This window comes from Mustela nigripes, chromosome 1 (genome assembly GCF_022355385.1).
Source record: "Mustela nigripes isolate SB6536 chromosome 1, MUSNIG.SB6536, whole genome shotgun sequence".
NCBI lineage: Eukaryota > Metazoa > Chordata > Mammalia > Carnivora > Mustelidae > Mustela > Mustela nigripes.
Genome location: NC_081557.1, coordinates 266,197,225 through 266,212,398, shown reverse-complemented (window position 1 = coordinate 266,212,398; position 15,174 = coordinate 266,197,225). Strand labels below are relative to the sequence as shown.

Sequence of the window (15,174 nt, the reverse complement as noted above, 5' to 3'; positions counted from 1 at the left end):
ACTGCAACGGTTCAGTGCTACCTCATATGTTTCACGTGAGTCAACACACTTCGTCTTGGGTCACTGGCGAAGATAACATGAGGGCTTTTTTTTAAAATGCAAACTTATTTTAGAGCAAAAGCAACCTTAGAAAATCGATGCTACAAACCCATTCTGGGAAAGTAGAATTTAGCACGAAACGACTCCAGTTCGTGCTTGCCGTTCTGACGGGAAGTGGTTAGACTCATGGCTCAGCAGATGGCTTTGGAGGGCTGAGCTCTTCTCCCGCGATGCCACGCCTGGAGCGTGATCACAGCTAGCGAGAGCAGGCCAGGATCCCACCCCGCCTCATTCTAGTCTTTTCTTAGAGATAAATGCGATTAATAAGGGCATAGATAAAGCAGCAACAGCTTTTATAACAGAAATAAGTTTTAAAATATCATTGATTGCTGGAGACCAGGCACAACACAAATGTTGGCATTTGCTGAAAACAAGCAGACACATTTCCTTTCACAAAGGCAACAACTTTTATTGAGTCTGATTACACAGTTCATGTGTTAGAATTCTACAAAGATTCTCGCTTCCTAAGCAGAAAAATAATTCGTGTTGTATTAGCAGATCCTTCACACCATTTAAAAATTTCATGTATGAATCAGTACGGGATGCCGACGTGCTCTGCTGTGATCACTGTTTGCTGTTACTATGGAATGATGGACATGTCGGTTAGGAAAACGCTCTGCTGTGTACACTTGCTTCTACTTTTCATACTCTGAGAAAGGAGTGAGTAGCTGTTGGAAAGGCCCATCGTGGGCACAGCGACCTTCAGAGACGAGCTTCAGGACTCAGTCGTCTCCTCCACAGATCTTTAAGAGTGTGGCTTCATAGTCTCCAGAAGTATCCGACTGTAAGGAACAGGAGAGGACAGATGGAGCATAAATAACGAGGGACCAAAACGGAATCAAATCTCACGGCTCTAGGGAATTCACTGGGGGGAGACTCACGACCCAGTTCATTCAGGAAGACGCACCTGGAGTCCGTCTTCCTTCAGACCTGAGGGGGATTATTTTCCAGCCTCACCTGTTCTTTACAATATGGAATGTTCAAATTCTTCCTCACTCATTGCAATTAAATTTCAATTTGGGTTCAAGAAAATAAGATGGCATCAATGACCTAACACTACATAATATTACTTTCCCAACACAACTTTTCAAACTTTTCAAACACAAATTTTAATAATATTAATATCAAACACTTGCTCTTCTCGGAGTTAACTACTCTAATCTTATAACCCTTATAACTCTACCTGGTAGGTACCCTAAATATGTCCATTTAATGAGAGTTGAGAAAAACAGAGTTTAGGAGCCTTGCTCCAAGTCCTTTAGAGAATAAGCAGCAGAGGCAGGATTCAAAGCCAGACAGCCTGATGCCTTCACGCCACGCGACCTCGCCTGACTTAGGAAACTGGAACAGCCTACATTCCCAGAGAGGATTTGTCTCAGTCCCTCTCCCCAAAGCGAGCCAACACCCAGCGTGGTTCACAACAGACACCACGTGAGATTGAGGCTTCATGTGCAAAGATGCCATATTTGCTGTGCAAAACAGGTAAACGTTTTACATAGCACCAGAGGGAAAACGTGGCTTTTAATCTAGACTGACTAACACCCTCACATTATTCTTATTTTATTCACAGCACCTTAAAGAGCGAGCACTTCTTCTCGCTTAAGTTTCACATCGGGATACGTCCGAGAGCTGGCAGGAACGCAAGGACGCAATGAACAGGGTCGCTGAGAGAAGAGGTTAGGAAGCGTTTCACAGTGAGATGCAAAAGGCATTCATATACATTTTCCTGTTCGATACAGATTGCAGTTCTTCCTCTGCTGGGTTTTCGGAGGCTTGCGCTGCCATATGTTATGATCTCCGGAACCGCGGATAAACCAACTCTGTGTATTAAAACAGCTCCCGTTAGCCATCTCTGACCAAGCTGCGAACAACTTCTCGTGGTTCTATCCATTAGGCAAGAAAAGTCATCCAAGCCGCTCGACAGAGCTCTAGCTGAACTCTGATCCGCGCTGACACCAAACAGAGTCCATCCTTTCTCCTACTGCTACGCCTTTATGCCGTCTAGTAGAGTAGCTCTTCTATTTATATGGCGTTTTAGACATTCTATCGTCATGAAAAAAGTCAATGTATTTTCAGAACCTTTGAATAGAAATTATGTCTTCCTGATTAGGCTGTATTAATTGCTCTCAAGAAACCGATGTCTCTGCCGGCATAGGTTCAACAGCGCTCCTAGCCGTCCTCTCTTCTCCCAGCCTTGACCTCACCGCTTATCCTCCACGTTGAAGCCATCTGCCAGTCATTTCTTTGCAGTGTTTTTTTAAGTCATTCCTTTTTCCATTCTGACCGTGACAAATCAACTCTAGGCTTGCATCTCTTGTCGCTAGTTTCCTTGGTTCTAGATGCATCTACTGTATTCTACAAGGTGTTCATTCTTCCCGCGTTGTGAATCACGTCCGAGGGCCACCATGTCCATCAGGCCCTTGCTTTGCCCGTAAGTAGAGCTGGCTGTTCCTCCTTCCTCCCCAGCATCCTTTCCTTTGTCTCTTTTGCTCATCTTCAGCTACCCAGTCATCAACTGTGAGTAACGCTTAAATCTCAATTTTAAACTTTCTTCTCTTCTCAATCTAGATTTTCTCCAGAGAGGGTTTTCATGCATGTCCAACTACTCTGTAACATAACTGGCTCTGGAAGTATATCTCGTGCCACGAACTTCTGACCCGACAATTCTACTGATAGTTTCGAAGACATCTCTAACTCAACGAGTACAAAACCAAACTCAGGAACTTTCTCTCTCACTCTCAAAAAAGAAAAAGAAAACAAAAACGAAAACCCAAAGCCTGACCTTGCAGAGGATGGCACCACTATCTGATCCCAAGTTAGGAACCCAGGAGCCATCCGTGGCCCCTTCTCTTTCTTGTTCCTTACAGCAAGATAGCGCATCAAGTCCTCTAAGTTTTAATTCCTAAATGTCTTTTGAGTCTTTATTCTTTGTTCTCTTTGCATTAGTACTTCGTATTACCCAGTCACAGTCCTTCCAGTATGACTAATAAGATAACTCAGCACCCCCGAATCTCCTTTCTTATGTCCAACTCATTCCCTGTAGTCACAGGGATCTTTTTAAAAATGCATTTCTGATCATGACACTACACACTTAAAATGAAAATGCGCCAGTGTTTTTGGGCAAAAGACAAAATCCTTAAACCCTGCCCAAATGGTCCGGGTGATCTGGTCCCGCAGGCCTTACTTTCCATCATGTTCCCTCACCATGAGGTCTTTCCACTGAAATTCCTTTTCCTTCTGTTAGTAAGCTCTACTGACTCTCCGACCCCGCAACCCCGGTCTGTTCTTTTTCGATCTGAATCATAACTTCCTCTTAGAAGCTTTTCCTATAGGTCAGATTCTCTCATCATATGGTCTTACAGCACAATATCTCTTTCCTTTACATTTAACATAGTTGTAATCTTACATTCCTCTGTGATTCCATAAGGGCAGGAAGCTTTTTTTCCCCCCTTTTGCTTGTAACTGTAACTCGGAGCCAGGCACATAATACACATTCAGCAAAATTTTTAACTGAATGAAGGAAACACAAATTCTGGGCTCTCCAAACTCTCTTTTGACTAAATTCATCTCACCACTTGGATAACCCCAAGGCAGACCCCTTAATCGATCAAGAGCCTTACGGCTTCTTTCCACCTTTCCTTACTGTACGCACATCCTAAAGCATGCACTTGAGACCCTGCCGAGCGACATAGCACCTGCCCACAGGAGGCATCCACAAGAGTTTAGTAAGTCTGAAAGGCAGGATCAAGACCCATCTGCCCAAGAAACATTCCCTATCTAATCCCAAACTTCTTTACTCTCGATTCATAGGTTAGTGTCCTCCGTACTGTACACAATCTAGTATTTCACTGTGTGCTGTCTCATACTATACGATTTATGCTACCCTCAAATCTCCGCAGAGACTATGAGTTGAGGACGGCCACTGTGTTTTTCCAGTAAAGACCCTGGAGTTGTACCATCTATTAAATAGCGACTTAATTTCTTTGCTCAATGAAAACTACCAAGGAAATGTAATTTCATCCCAATTTTGTATTAATATCTTACTAGTAGATAGTAAGAGGTACGTTTCTTTTTCACCTGCCTTCTCCCTCTCCCTAGTCATCACCTAGGGAAGGTGCTAGTGAATGGAGAAATGTCCAAAGTACGGGCAGAAGGCAGAGGAAGACGGAACCAAAGGTCAGATGATGTACAAAATGGAACTCTGGTTCCCAAATCATGGAAATTTAAGGATCAAAAAGATCCTATTCATCAGTATTGAAATGGAATGAGATTATTTAATATTTTATACCTAATAATGTGTATTTGTTTGTTTGCTTGTTTTTTTTGCAATGTGATTTGTGCTTTTGTTCTTTAAAAATTCTTTTCCCTGCTTCCGGGTCACAAGGGTAATTCTTGCATTTTCTTGGATTAACTTTCTAATTTTATCTTTTATAGTTTGGTTTTCAGTTCATCTCCAGTTTACCAGTGATGTAGTTATCCAGTTTTATTCTTTGCTGTAGAGCCAACCAGGTTTCCCAATACATTTTTACTAAATAATCTGTCCTTCCTCTACTGATTTGTGGTGCCCCCTCTAAACTGTGAGTTTCCAGAAGCAACTGCATTTGTCTCTGAGGTCTCCATTCTGTTCCATTGATTCACGCGTCTGTTCTCATTCCAAAATGACACTTAACACGATTAATAACTGCTTTGTATTATGTCAGTTTCTAGTAGAATGAGACCTTTCCCTACCTTTATGCTCTATATTTACAGTCGATTAGTCATGACTCTTCATTCCTCCATATCAATGTTACAGTAACTTAATCAAGTTCCTCAAAGAAACCCAGCTAGAATGTTGATTGAAATTCCATTTGATTCACAGCGACTTGGACGAATAACTGACACCTTTATAATATCCTATCACATCACTCAAGTGCATATCCACTATCTCTCCATTTACTGACATGTGTTACGGCCTTTGTGACAGTCTTAACGTCTTCTCCATAGAGTTATGTAGTCTTGGTCAAGTGAATTCCTGGATAATTTATAGTTTTTCACTTCTATTTTGAATGGTATCTTAATTTTGACAGTGTAAGAGATACTATTGATTTTTACAGGTTGGTCTTTATTGGGCAACACTGCTGAATTTTTATTAGTGATGATAAACTAATTCCTATTGATTTTTCTAGAAAGATGGTTGTATTTACTGAAAATAATGAAAGCTTCAACTCTTCTGTTTCAGTCTTTACACATTTTTTTTTCTTCATTTCCAGTACTGTCTAGGATCTTAGTCCTCTGTAAGATAGTATTAGGTATATTGGTAGTAGTAGTAGTAGTAGTATAGTATTTATTAGTATGTTGGGAGCATTGTTGTTCCAGTCCCTATTTTAAAGGAACTGCATCTAAAGTTTCTCCACTGAGTATAATAAGTCTGCGTTTGCTGTAATATGTTGGTATGGAAGCTTTATCAATTTAAGGAGGTTTGCTTCTATTCTTTTTTTAAAAAAATATTTTATTTATTTATTTGACAGAGAGAGATCACAAGTAGGCAGAGAGGCAGGCAGAGAGAGAGAAGAGGAAGCAGGTTCCCTGCTGAGCAAAGAGCCCGATGCGGGGCTCGATCCCAGGACCCTGAGATCATGACCTGAGCTGAAGGCAGAGGCTTAACCCACTGAGCCACCCAGGCGCCCAGGTTTGCTTCTATTCTGAATTTGGTGACTTTTTTTTTTTTTAATCATAAATATGTATTGATCCTTTTCAAAAGCTTTTTCTGCAAAGATTGAAATAATTATATAATTATCTTTTATATGTGTGGAATGTGGGCAAACACATTAATTAATTTTCTGATGCTGAGCCGTCCTTTTATTCCTGGGCTAAACCTCACTTGATTTTGATGTGTTATTTTTTTAATAAACTGATATATTCAGTTAGTATTTTACTCTTTGCTATCTATGTTCATAAATGAAATGAATATGCAATTTTCTTTTTCCTCTGTCTTTGGAATCAAGATTATACTAAATTCATGGAATTAACTAGGCAGGTTTCATTTTTCCTATTTTCTGGTCCAACCTGTGTAGACAGGAATATCTATTCCTTGAGAGTTTGGTGAAGTTCACCTGTGAGTCTATGTGAGCCTGGGATTTGGGTGGGGGGAGAAAGGTCTTTGACTTCCTTTTTCATTTGTTTCACGCTTATTGATCTAGCTCAAGCTCTCTTTTTTTTGTTGTTGTTCCCAATCCAACCTTAACATTTCATTTTTAAAACATGCACATTAGGTGATAGAAATGAAAAAACCTCATGTAATTTTAAATTACATATTGAATTCTTTAGCAATGGATCTTTCTTTTCTATCAAGATATGCATAGCTTAGATGTGTCCTAATATAAGCCTCAATTAGCCAGCCATCGGGGGAAGGAGAACTAATGGTTAATTGAATTTTCTAATTTGCTGAGGGTGAACTGAAGGCCTTGTGTTTCAACCTTGTTACGGGCAATCTTTATAAAATGTATGATTCTGCTTTTCTGCCTTAGTAAGTACAATATGGTTAATGTTATTAAATCTTCCCGTGTTGATTGAAACTATTGTAATGTGTCAGAATCGATTCAACTGCACTGAGCGGGAGCTGATGAAATCCTCGCTAAGCCCTGGGCGCAGTCTGAGGGCTGCCTCTCTGAGTACGTTCCTGATTCCAATGTAAGCATGTATGTTTCCTGCAAAGGTTTAGTGTAAAAACAAAAGCTCTGGCTGAAAGAAAAAAAGGATTTGATTTTGTGAATGAATCTAGTCGATTCAGTGATGTGCAGACAGAGAAGGTTGCTAATGTTTACCGAGATTACAAGTGTACTTACGTCTGCCTCAGCAATCCCACCGACCCACGAGAATTTATCCCTTTGATACACCTGTACCTGATGGAACTTTGTATGCGTATCACAACACTGTTTATAACAGCAAGAAACTGGAAACATCTCTTGACATGGCAGGTGCAAATATATAAATAAAAGAATGATATGTCGCTGTTAAAAGAACGAGAAAGTTCCTGTAAACTGTAAACTGAAATAAGATGTGCCCCAAAGTACAGAACCATCTGTATCCTGCGTAAAACAAGAGGAAATTGGACTCTGCTGAAACTAACATGACATTGTATGTCAACCAGACTTGTGGTAAAAATAGGAAATTTAAAATGTGTATTTTCCTTTCCTTCTCTTGTCATCAAGAAAAGCTGAAATAAATAAAAATACCATAATATCCAAAACAGGTAAATAACTTGCAAGTACAATGCACAAAAGAAGAACAGTTAATGGCCACTAAACCTGAAAAAAAAATGTTAAGTGTCCATTATGTGCCTGGGATTTTAGAGCTAAAAATAATCACCATCTTTAGGAGACATTTTGTTATCACTATTTTAAACTCAGAAAACACATTTATGCACTGACAGGGAGAGAGAAAACTCAGTCACATATCTCTCCGTTTTAAGGATTATACAAGACGAGCGTGGAGCAAGACAAAATGTATTCTGCTATTTTTAACAGGAGACTTACTTTAATTGCCGAGTACAGGGAATAGCCATAATGCTTCTTAAACTCCGCTCGAATGTCCAAAAGGTCCATTTCTGATCTGGAAACCATGATTCGGTTCAGAGTGAACTCATCGGTTCCAGCACCCTGTGAAGAAACAGGTGTCCACAGGACGAACGTCCCGGGTCACAAGACAACATACAGATCTGTATTTGCGGGAAACAGACACGGCGCACAAAATATTCAGCCACAGGGACTCACTCTTCTTCACTCGCTTGTCATCAAACTTCATCGTTCATAGATTCAAGAAATATTTTTTGAGCGCTTACTCCACGCCACCACCGTGCCAAATGCTGAAACCAGAAGTGAGAGCCAGGCCTTCTGTTCTGTGAAGGTCACACGACGGAATCCAGCCCGTGGGGTACTGAGTCCTATGAGACTGGACGCCAGGAGGGCCGAAAGCAGACCACGGATTAGGAAGGGCCTGCCTGAGAAAGCAGTGTTGGACCTGGGGCCGAAGTAACCCCCCAGAGGAAGAAATCTACTACATGTCAGACCCGGCTCCACGCACTGGGCATACGGCAGCCGACGGCTCTAATCCTACCGCGGCTGGCACGGAGGCTACGTTGTCAAGGATGGAGGGACCAGAAAGAAAATCAACACGTTGGTTATATAAACAGTCACAAGAACCACGGAGTGGAGTGTGACCGAAAGGAAGCCAGTCCTCCTGTTCAGTCGCGAAAGACCCCTCTCGCCCGGTGACCTGAGAGATGAGAAGGAGCCACCAGAGGTCGACCCGGAGGAGGTCCATCCCCAGCAGAGAGGACAACACACGCAAAGACTGCGCTGTGGGAAGACAGCTGGCTAGTCAAGGACAGAGAGACGGCCCGGGGGGCCGAGGCATAGAGGGCAAGGCTGGGGGCGGGGAACGGGCTAACCCCAGAGAGTCGGGCGAGGCTAGTCACTGAGCGACGGGACACGGGACAGCCCTCGGTGGGGGTGAGGTGGGGGACATGATGTGTTCACTTTGGACATAACTTTGAAGGCACATGGGCACCTCCATAGGAAATGTCCAGTAAAGAGACGGAAGTAAGCATCTTCTAATGTGCCAGGCTCAGGGCCAGGACCTGGAGATAGAAAGAGCTAGAAAAACGCCTGTACTCAGAGACCTCATCATCTAGCAGCAGCAGCAGATGGGAAAGCGCAGGGTTTCTATGGCATGAAAGGCTGCTGACTCAACTCGGCTGATTTTAAGAAAGACGCTGGAGAGGCCACTGGGCTGCATGGGTCAGGCTTGAGGTTTGGGGTTCTACACCAAGTTTTACTGCCTTCATGGACTGTGAAGTAGGGGAGATAATTTAGTCAACTCCTCACTGTACCTGTCCCTAGAATGCTTAGGACATTCACTGTCAGCCTCCGAGACAAAAGAGGACTCCTCCAGGGAGGGAAGGAACAGGACATGCCCTCAGTATGATGCAATACAGTTCAATATTCTCCTGCAGGGAGAAACTCGCAGACCCACCTTTAAAGCCTGATGAAGTCTTTCAGCTAAAAAGGCAGGCGTGTTTCTGGCACAATGAACTGTTACAAAGAGGAAAGGGAAGTTCAGTTCCATTGAATAGAAATTGAGTTAATCCACGGTAATATGCTTTTTAAAAAGACTCTCTGCGTCACCGTACTATTCAGCCCCCTCATGACTGCCGGTGTTATTTAGGATGGAGCAGTGAATGCTTCACCTGAATTTCAAAGGCTCGTCACGTCGTGCTCACAGGGAACTTCAGCACAGTCATTATCTTTAGTCAGGGGAAAACGGAATTATCTGCCCAGGAAGCTCCCGCAGCAGCGGCTGGCTCGTCTCCGGATCCCAGAGCAACACCTACGCGTACACTGAGAACTCCCTGGGGTGGACGCTTGCCCCATTCCCAGCGTCTCTGACTGCTGATAAAGAACTTGGGCCCGGAGACTGCAGAGCCCTCCCGGGGGGGGGGGGGGAGCGATCGCCTTATATAACAGTGTTTGTGTCCGCCTGTTAATCCATAGCTCTGGGACCAGCTTCGGTCTGCACTGGACTCTCTGTTCGATACTCCTGGGTAGCTCGGCCGAGACGGGGAGCCCTAGAGTTCTGACCTGGGCTCAGCTTTGGGGGCTACGGAGATCTTCCCCAAATAGCCAAAGAGGGCCAATCACTAAATTTAGTAAATTACTCAATGACTCCATTTTCAAAAAGCCTCAGTAAAAATGACAATAGAAAAGTAATGTTTGGGGGGGGGGGGTGCCTGGGTGGCTCAGTGGGTTAAGCGTCTGCCTTTGGCTCAGGTCATGATTTCGGGGTCCTGGAATTGGGCCCCGCATCCAGCATCCTGCTCTGAGGGAAGCCTGCTTCTCCCTCTCCCACTCCCCCTGCTTGTGTTCTCTGTCTCACTGTCTCTCTCTGTCAAGTAAATAAATAAAATCTTAAAAAAACAAAGAGGAAATGTAATATTTTCATCTCTCCAAGAATTTACTAATCTAAGCACGGTAACAAAGTTTAAAGGCAAAGTAAAACCCAAAAAGATAACTTCTTCGTGCACCCATTTAACAACATTTGTGGAGCATATCGTGCGCCCTGGGGACTGGGCTAGGAGCTACGGGAGCCTAAGGTTGGATCACTCTGGATTCCTACCAGAAAGGAGTGAAGCTTCATGTTGATTTAAAACAAGTGCGAAGTAACTCAGTTTATATGCACTGAAGAGCTTACCTATAGCCAGAAGCAGGTCTTCAAAATGCCCAGACAGCTCTCCTTTTATGCTGTCCTCAATGTCCTTCTGGCTAATGTTTCTGTATTCGTCAAATGCTAAAAAGCAGCACCACAAAAAAATATTTAAGGCATTCCTGCTGACCATACTTGAATACATTCCAGTTTTTTATTTGATATACAGCAAATCAAGTTAAGCATCAAACTCAAGAACTCCTTCTTTAAACCATCAAAGCCGGAAAATGGAAGTTTTGGTTCTCGTTTTTTTTTTAAATGATCTACAATAAAACCCAAACCTCACAGGCCATTTCCTTCAATCATCTTTCTCTCTCCTCCCTCTCCCCATCCCCAGGTTGATGGAATTTAAAATAGCTTGAAAGGTTAAATTAAAAACAATTTAATTTAACCCAAAGGTGGGTTACTTGGAAATTCTAGAGCACTTGGGAAACAATAGTGTGGTCCTGGGTCAAGTATGTTTTATCTGCTTATGCAGATTTCTGTCTGCTGGGTAAACCCTTCCCTAGCGCAGCACGGCCGATTCAAGCTTGCCAGACGTAACGTCTCGATCAGTTTTTGTCCAAAAGCAAAACCTAGAGGCCACCCAGGACAGAGGCATACTTTGTAAGCCAAGTCAATTTTTCCCTAAGAAATTCTTAAAAATCTTTGGAGAGAAATTGGGGATTGTTTGGTTTTTACTTTTCAAATAAAGGTACTTATAAAGCAACTATAATATACTATTACTAGTATTTTATAAAATAAGTGACATTTTGTGCCAAGATTAAGAACTCGGAACTAAAGTCTCAGAACTAAAAAGTCACGGGAACAGCCTTGTGCCTCCTCAGTTCCCCATGGACTCCGCACAAGCCTAGTCACGTGCTGTGGGTGCTCTCCACCGTGCCTGGAGGCCACAGCGGGACGCTCACGGCCGATGGAGTTCTGGGCTTCTGGGCGCTCTTGCTTCCAGAAGGTTCGGGAGATACAGGAGGGAGGAGGTGGCTCCTCAGCAGTCTCCCCGACCAGCGGGTCTGACCGAAAGAACGATGCCGCCTTTCCGCCATTGACTGTCACATCCTTATCAACACTTGACGGACACGGCCGTGCCTGTTATTTCTGCAAAGTGGCTCACGAGGGAAGAGATGTGTTGGAAGCCCTGCTTCAGGCTCCTCCACCCCACCGCGCTCACCCCAGAGGGCTCCCCCTGGCCTTCCCCCTGCTGCCCCCTCCCACCTGTTCCCGGTCAGTGGCCGGCCACTGTACTCCGCCTCCAGGAAAGAGAAGAGTTGGCTCAGTTCTCCCTTGGGCTGGAACACAGCTCCCATGTGTGCTCCTGAATTGCTTATATATATGCACATAGAAGAGCCTTTGCAATGTTTAACTTCACTTCCCAGAATTTTGTATATTAAACCTCAAAACATTTGCAAATACAACACAAAGCGAAAAAGGGTTGTCCTGTGAGCACGTACTCAGTTTCAGTTGAGGAAAACTCCTCAAACACAGGATCTCGGTGAATTTGTCTTCATCTGTGCCCCATCGGTTCTCCCCAGCATTATAGAGAATCTATTGGATGGGAAAGAAGACTCAGCACGGCATTACGGACACACTCTCCCTCTCCGTCTCTCTCTCTCTCTCTCCTGGCAGGGGTCGGGGGAATGAGAAGAGCGGGCGGTTTCCTGGGTTGTCGAGGTCAGGGACACACCGACGAGCCTGTCACTGTTAGCGGGCTGGGATCTGAGAGTCGGGGAGGCTGGAGCCAGAAGAAGAAGAACCAGCACCGGGGGTGGGGGGTGGGGGCTGGGGGGTGGGGGGTGGGGGCGAGCTAGGGCTGGGCGATGTCCAGCCTTCAGGCTTCTCCTCCAGGTGGGACAGGAGAGGACGGCCTCCGTCGGGGCCACGCGAACGGAAGGGCGGCCGAGGGGGAGAACCGTTACCGGAGATGTCGCCTTCGCTCTACTACTGACCTGGGCGTCTTTCTTGGCCAGCAGCTCGTCCACTTTCAGACTTTCATCTCTTCTGCCCTGCACGGGGAAGATGAAGACGAAGGCAACCCTTTTTAAAGCCGGGAGAGTCTAACCCTCGGTATTCTGGTCAGCAGGGCATTTTAGAGGCTTTTCTCCAGGGGCGGCCACGCCGCACAGAGGAGTCAGGCACTCGGCTCCTGTTCTCGCTCTGTGGCTCCTGTTCTCGCTCTGCTGCTCCCTAGCCCTGGAATTTGTACCAATCACACCATTTTCTGAGCCTTAGTCTCTTCCTCTGAAAACTCAACGATCTTTTTTTTTTTTTTTTTTTTAAAGATTTTATTTTTTTGACAGAGAGAGATCACAAGTAGGCACACACACAGAGAGAGAGAGAGATTGAGAGAGAGTAGAGAGAGAGAGAGAGAGAGGGGGAAGCAGGCTCCCCACCGAGCAGAGAGCCCGATGCGGGACTCGATCCCAGAACTCCGAGATCATGACCCGAGCTGAAGGCAGAGGCCCAACCCATTGAGCCACCCAGGCGCCCTGAAAACTCAAAGATCTTAAAGCGATGAAAAGATAAGCCACAGAATGAGAAAAAATATTTGCAAACACATATTTAATGCCGCACTTATATCCAAAATATAAAAAAAGCTTCTCATACTCACTTAAAGCAATGAAAACCTAATTAAAAATAGGCAAGAGATCCACACGGATTCAGAAAGTACACGAAAAGATGCTGAATATTAAAAAGATGAGGTCTGCAAGCCCAAATCTGTGAGGCGTTGCGCAAACATATGCTCCCAGAGGTCTCTGAGCAGGACGGCACACCCATTTGCACACATGCACGAGCACACAACAGCCAGAAGGCAGTGAGCAGTATGGCTTCGGGGCACGTGTTTCGAGTCCAAAAAACCGGGATTCCCAGGCTTCTGCTCTGACTATAGCTTTATTTGGACAAGCTACATGCAGCCATAAAAACTTGGCTTTTGGGGCGCCTGGGTGGCTCAGCGGGTTAAAGCCTCTGCCTTCGGCTCAGGTTGTGATCCCAGGGTCCTGGGATCGAGTCCCACATTGGGCTCTCTGCTCAGCAGACCCCATCTTTAAAGTTTTCACCATTTGAAGTAACTGCAACCATCACAAGGACACAGTGTTTCCTACGGGGCCGCGGCTCACTGGGACAACTACTGTTTCCAGCCCAGGCTGAGGCCAGTGTCGGGATTTTCTCACACATCTGGAGCTGTGTACATTGGCTGAAAGAGGCCAGCGGGATAGGGCTGAGATCACTTCCTCCCTCCCACACACCGGTGGTGGTACCTCACACTTGACCTTGCCGCCTGTACTATGAAGTCCTGAACCTCCACAGAAGAGAAAGCCCGGTGTGGCCTCATCTGGTCCTACACTGACCCATGGTTTAGCAACTCTTCCAAAGGGGCAGAGAGAAATTTGCAGCAAATCATTTGTTTGTTTTTATTTGTGCAAGCTTTTTTTTTTTTTTTTTTTTTTTTTTTTTTTTTGGAAACTTTTTTTTTTTTTTTTTTTTTTTTTTTTAATCTGGAAACTGATATACCCATCTCTGAAGATAATTTTTCTGTATCAAGCGTCTGACTTAATTTAAATGCCGACAAGAGAAAACTATATTCTTTGGAGTCCAGAAATGAAAATGTAAAATGAACAAATCATTTCACGAGGAAAACTGCAGCCTCCTTGTCTCCGTTTGGTTATTTTTAAACTCCCTAAAAATGATTCTTGAGCATGCAGCTTACCGGGCGGCTAAGCAATCGAAAATAAAAACTTACATCTGCCAAAGTCAACAGAGCTTTCCGGAAATCACCAGAAGTTTCAGAACTAATGTCGTCTCCGAGACTCTTCTTATATACTGAAACCAAATAAGAATATAGCAGGTCTTGACAAAGTGAAAAAACATTATTACAAAACAGAGAAAAGCTTAAATGACAACAACTGGCAAGGAAGGAATAGGTGAGAAAATAAATCCTGCCTCTTTTTTCTAACTTCCTGGTGCTCTTCTGATAGGGATATTCTCTTCTCGTAACTGTTACATAGTGTGTGTTGTGGCAGATACAGAAGAACAGAAAGAATTGCCATGAAAAAGCCACAGGGTTGGGGGGGAGCAAGGCGCTAGTCGCTAGTTTGTCTTCTGATCACCATTTCATTCTTCCACCATAAGAGAACACGATCCTTGAGCAAGACGTGCAGCCCACAACCTAAAGACCGCATTCTCGGCTTGCCTCTTAGTTTAGTACCGTAGGCACAGCTCCCCGATGAGTTCTTGGTAATGAAATGGAGGGAAACCTATGTGACATCGCTGGGAAATCTCCTTAAGGTGGCCCATGCCTTCCTCCATCCTCCTGCATGGTGTGTAGACTGATGCCTGGAGCCCAGGCAACCACTTTGGGACCATGCGGAGAAGGACTACATCTTAGCGACAGCATGGGCAGAAGCAAGAAGGGGCCTGGGTTCCTGAAGGTGTTGAGGAGTTTCCATACCAGTCCTGGAACTGCCTGTCTCCGACTTCTTCTATGTGTGGGAGAAAGACATTTTTATGTCACCCGAGCCACCGTCTGTTTTATCAAGCCTAACCTTAACTGTGATGTATATGGTAGACTGTATTCTGCGATACCTCTCAAAAGTGAGAAAGCTGCCTAAAAAACAGGTGCTGCAAGCAGAGAAAGACAACTATCATATGATCTCCCTGATATGAGGAAGTGGTGATGCAACATGGGGGCTTAAGTGGGTACGAGAAGAATCAATGAAACAAGATGGGATTGGGAGGGAGACAAAGCATAAGTGACTCTTAATCTCACAAAACAAACTGAGGGTTGCTGGGGGGAGGGGTTTGGGAGAAGGGAGTGGGATTATGGACACTGGGGAGGGTATG

At 44.4% G+C, this 15,174-nt stretch overlaps 1 protein-coding gene across 1 annotated transcript in view; it reads right to left on the bottom strand.

Moving 5' to 3' along the window:
• Positions 1-482: 482 nt before the first annotated feature.
• ANXA3 (annexin A3) overlaps positions 483-15,174 on the bottom strand; it is a 46,029-nt gene continuing 31,337 nt past the window's right edge. The window contains exons 7-13 of the mRNA XM_059385703.1: positions 14,075-14,154; positions 12,282-12,338; positions 11,787-11,880; positions 10,327-10,422; positions 9,112-9,170; positions 7,614-7,736; positions 483-881 (exon numbers count right to left, since the gene is read on the bottom strand). Coding sequence (XP_059241686.1) covers positions 822-881; positions 7,614-7,736; positions 9,112-9,170; positions 10,327-10,422; positions 11,787-11,880; positions 12,282-12,338; positions 14,075-14,154 — 569 coding nt within the window. The 3' untranslated portion in view covers positions 483-821. The remainder of the gene's footprint in view (positions 882-7,613; positions 7,737-9,111; positions 9,171-10,326; positions 10,423-11,786; positions 11,881-12,281; positions 12,339-14,074; positions 14,155-15,174) is intronic.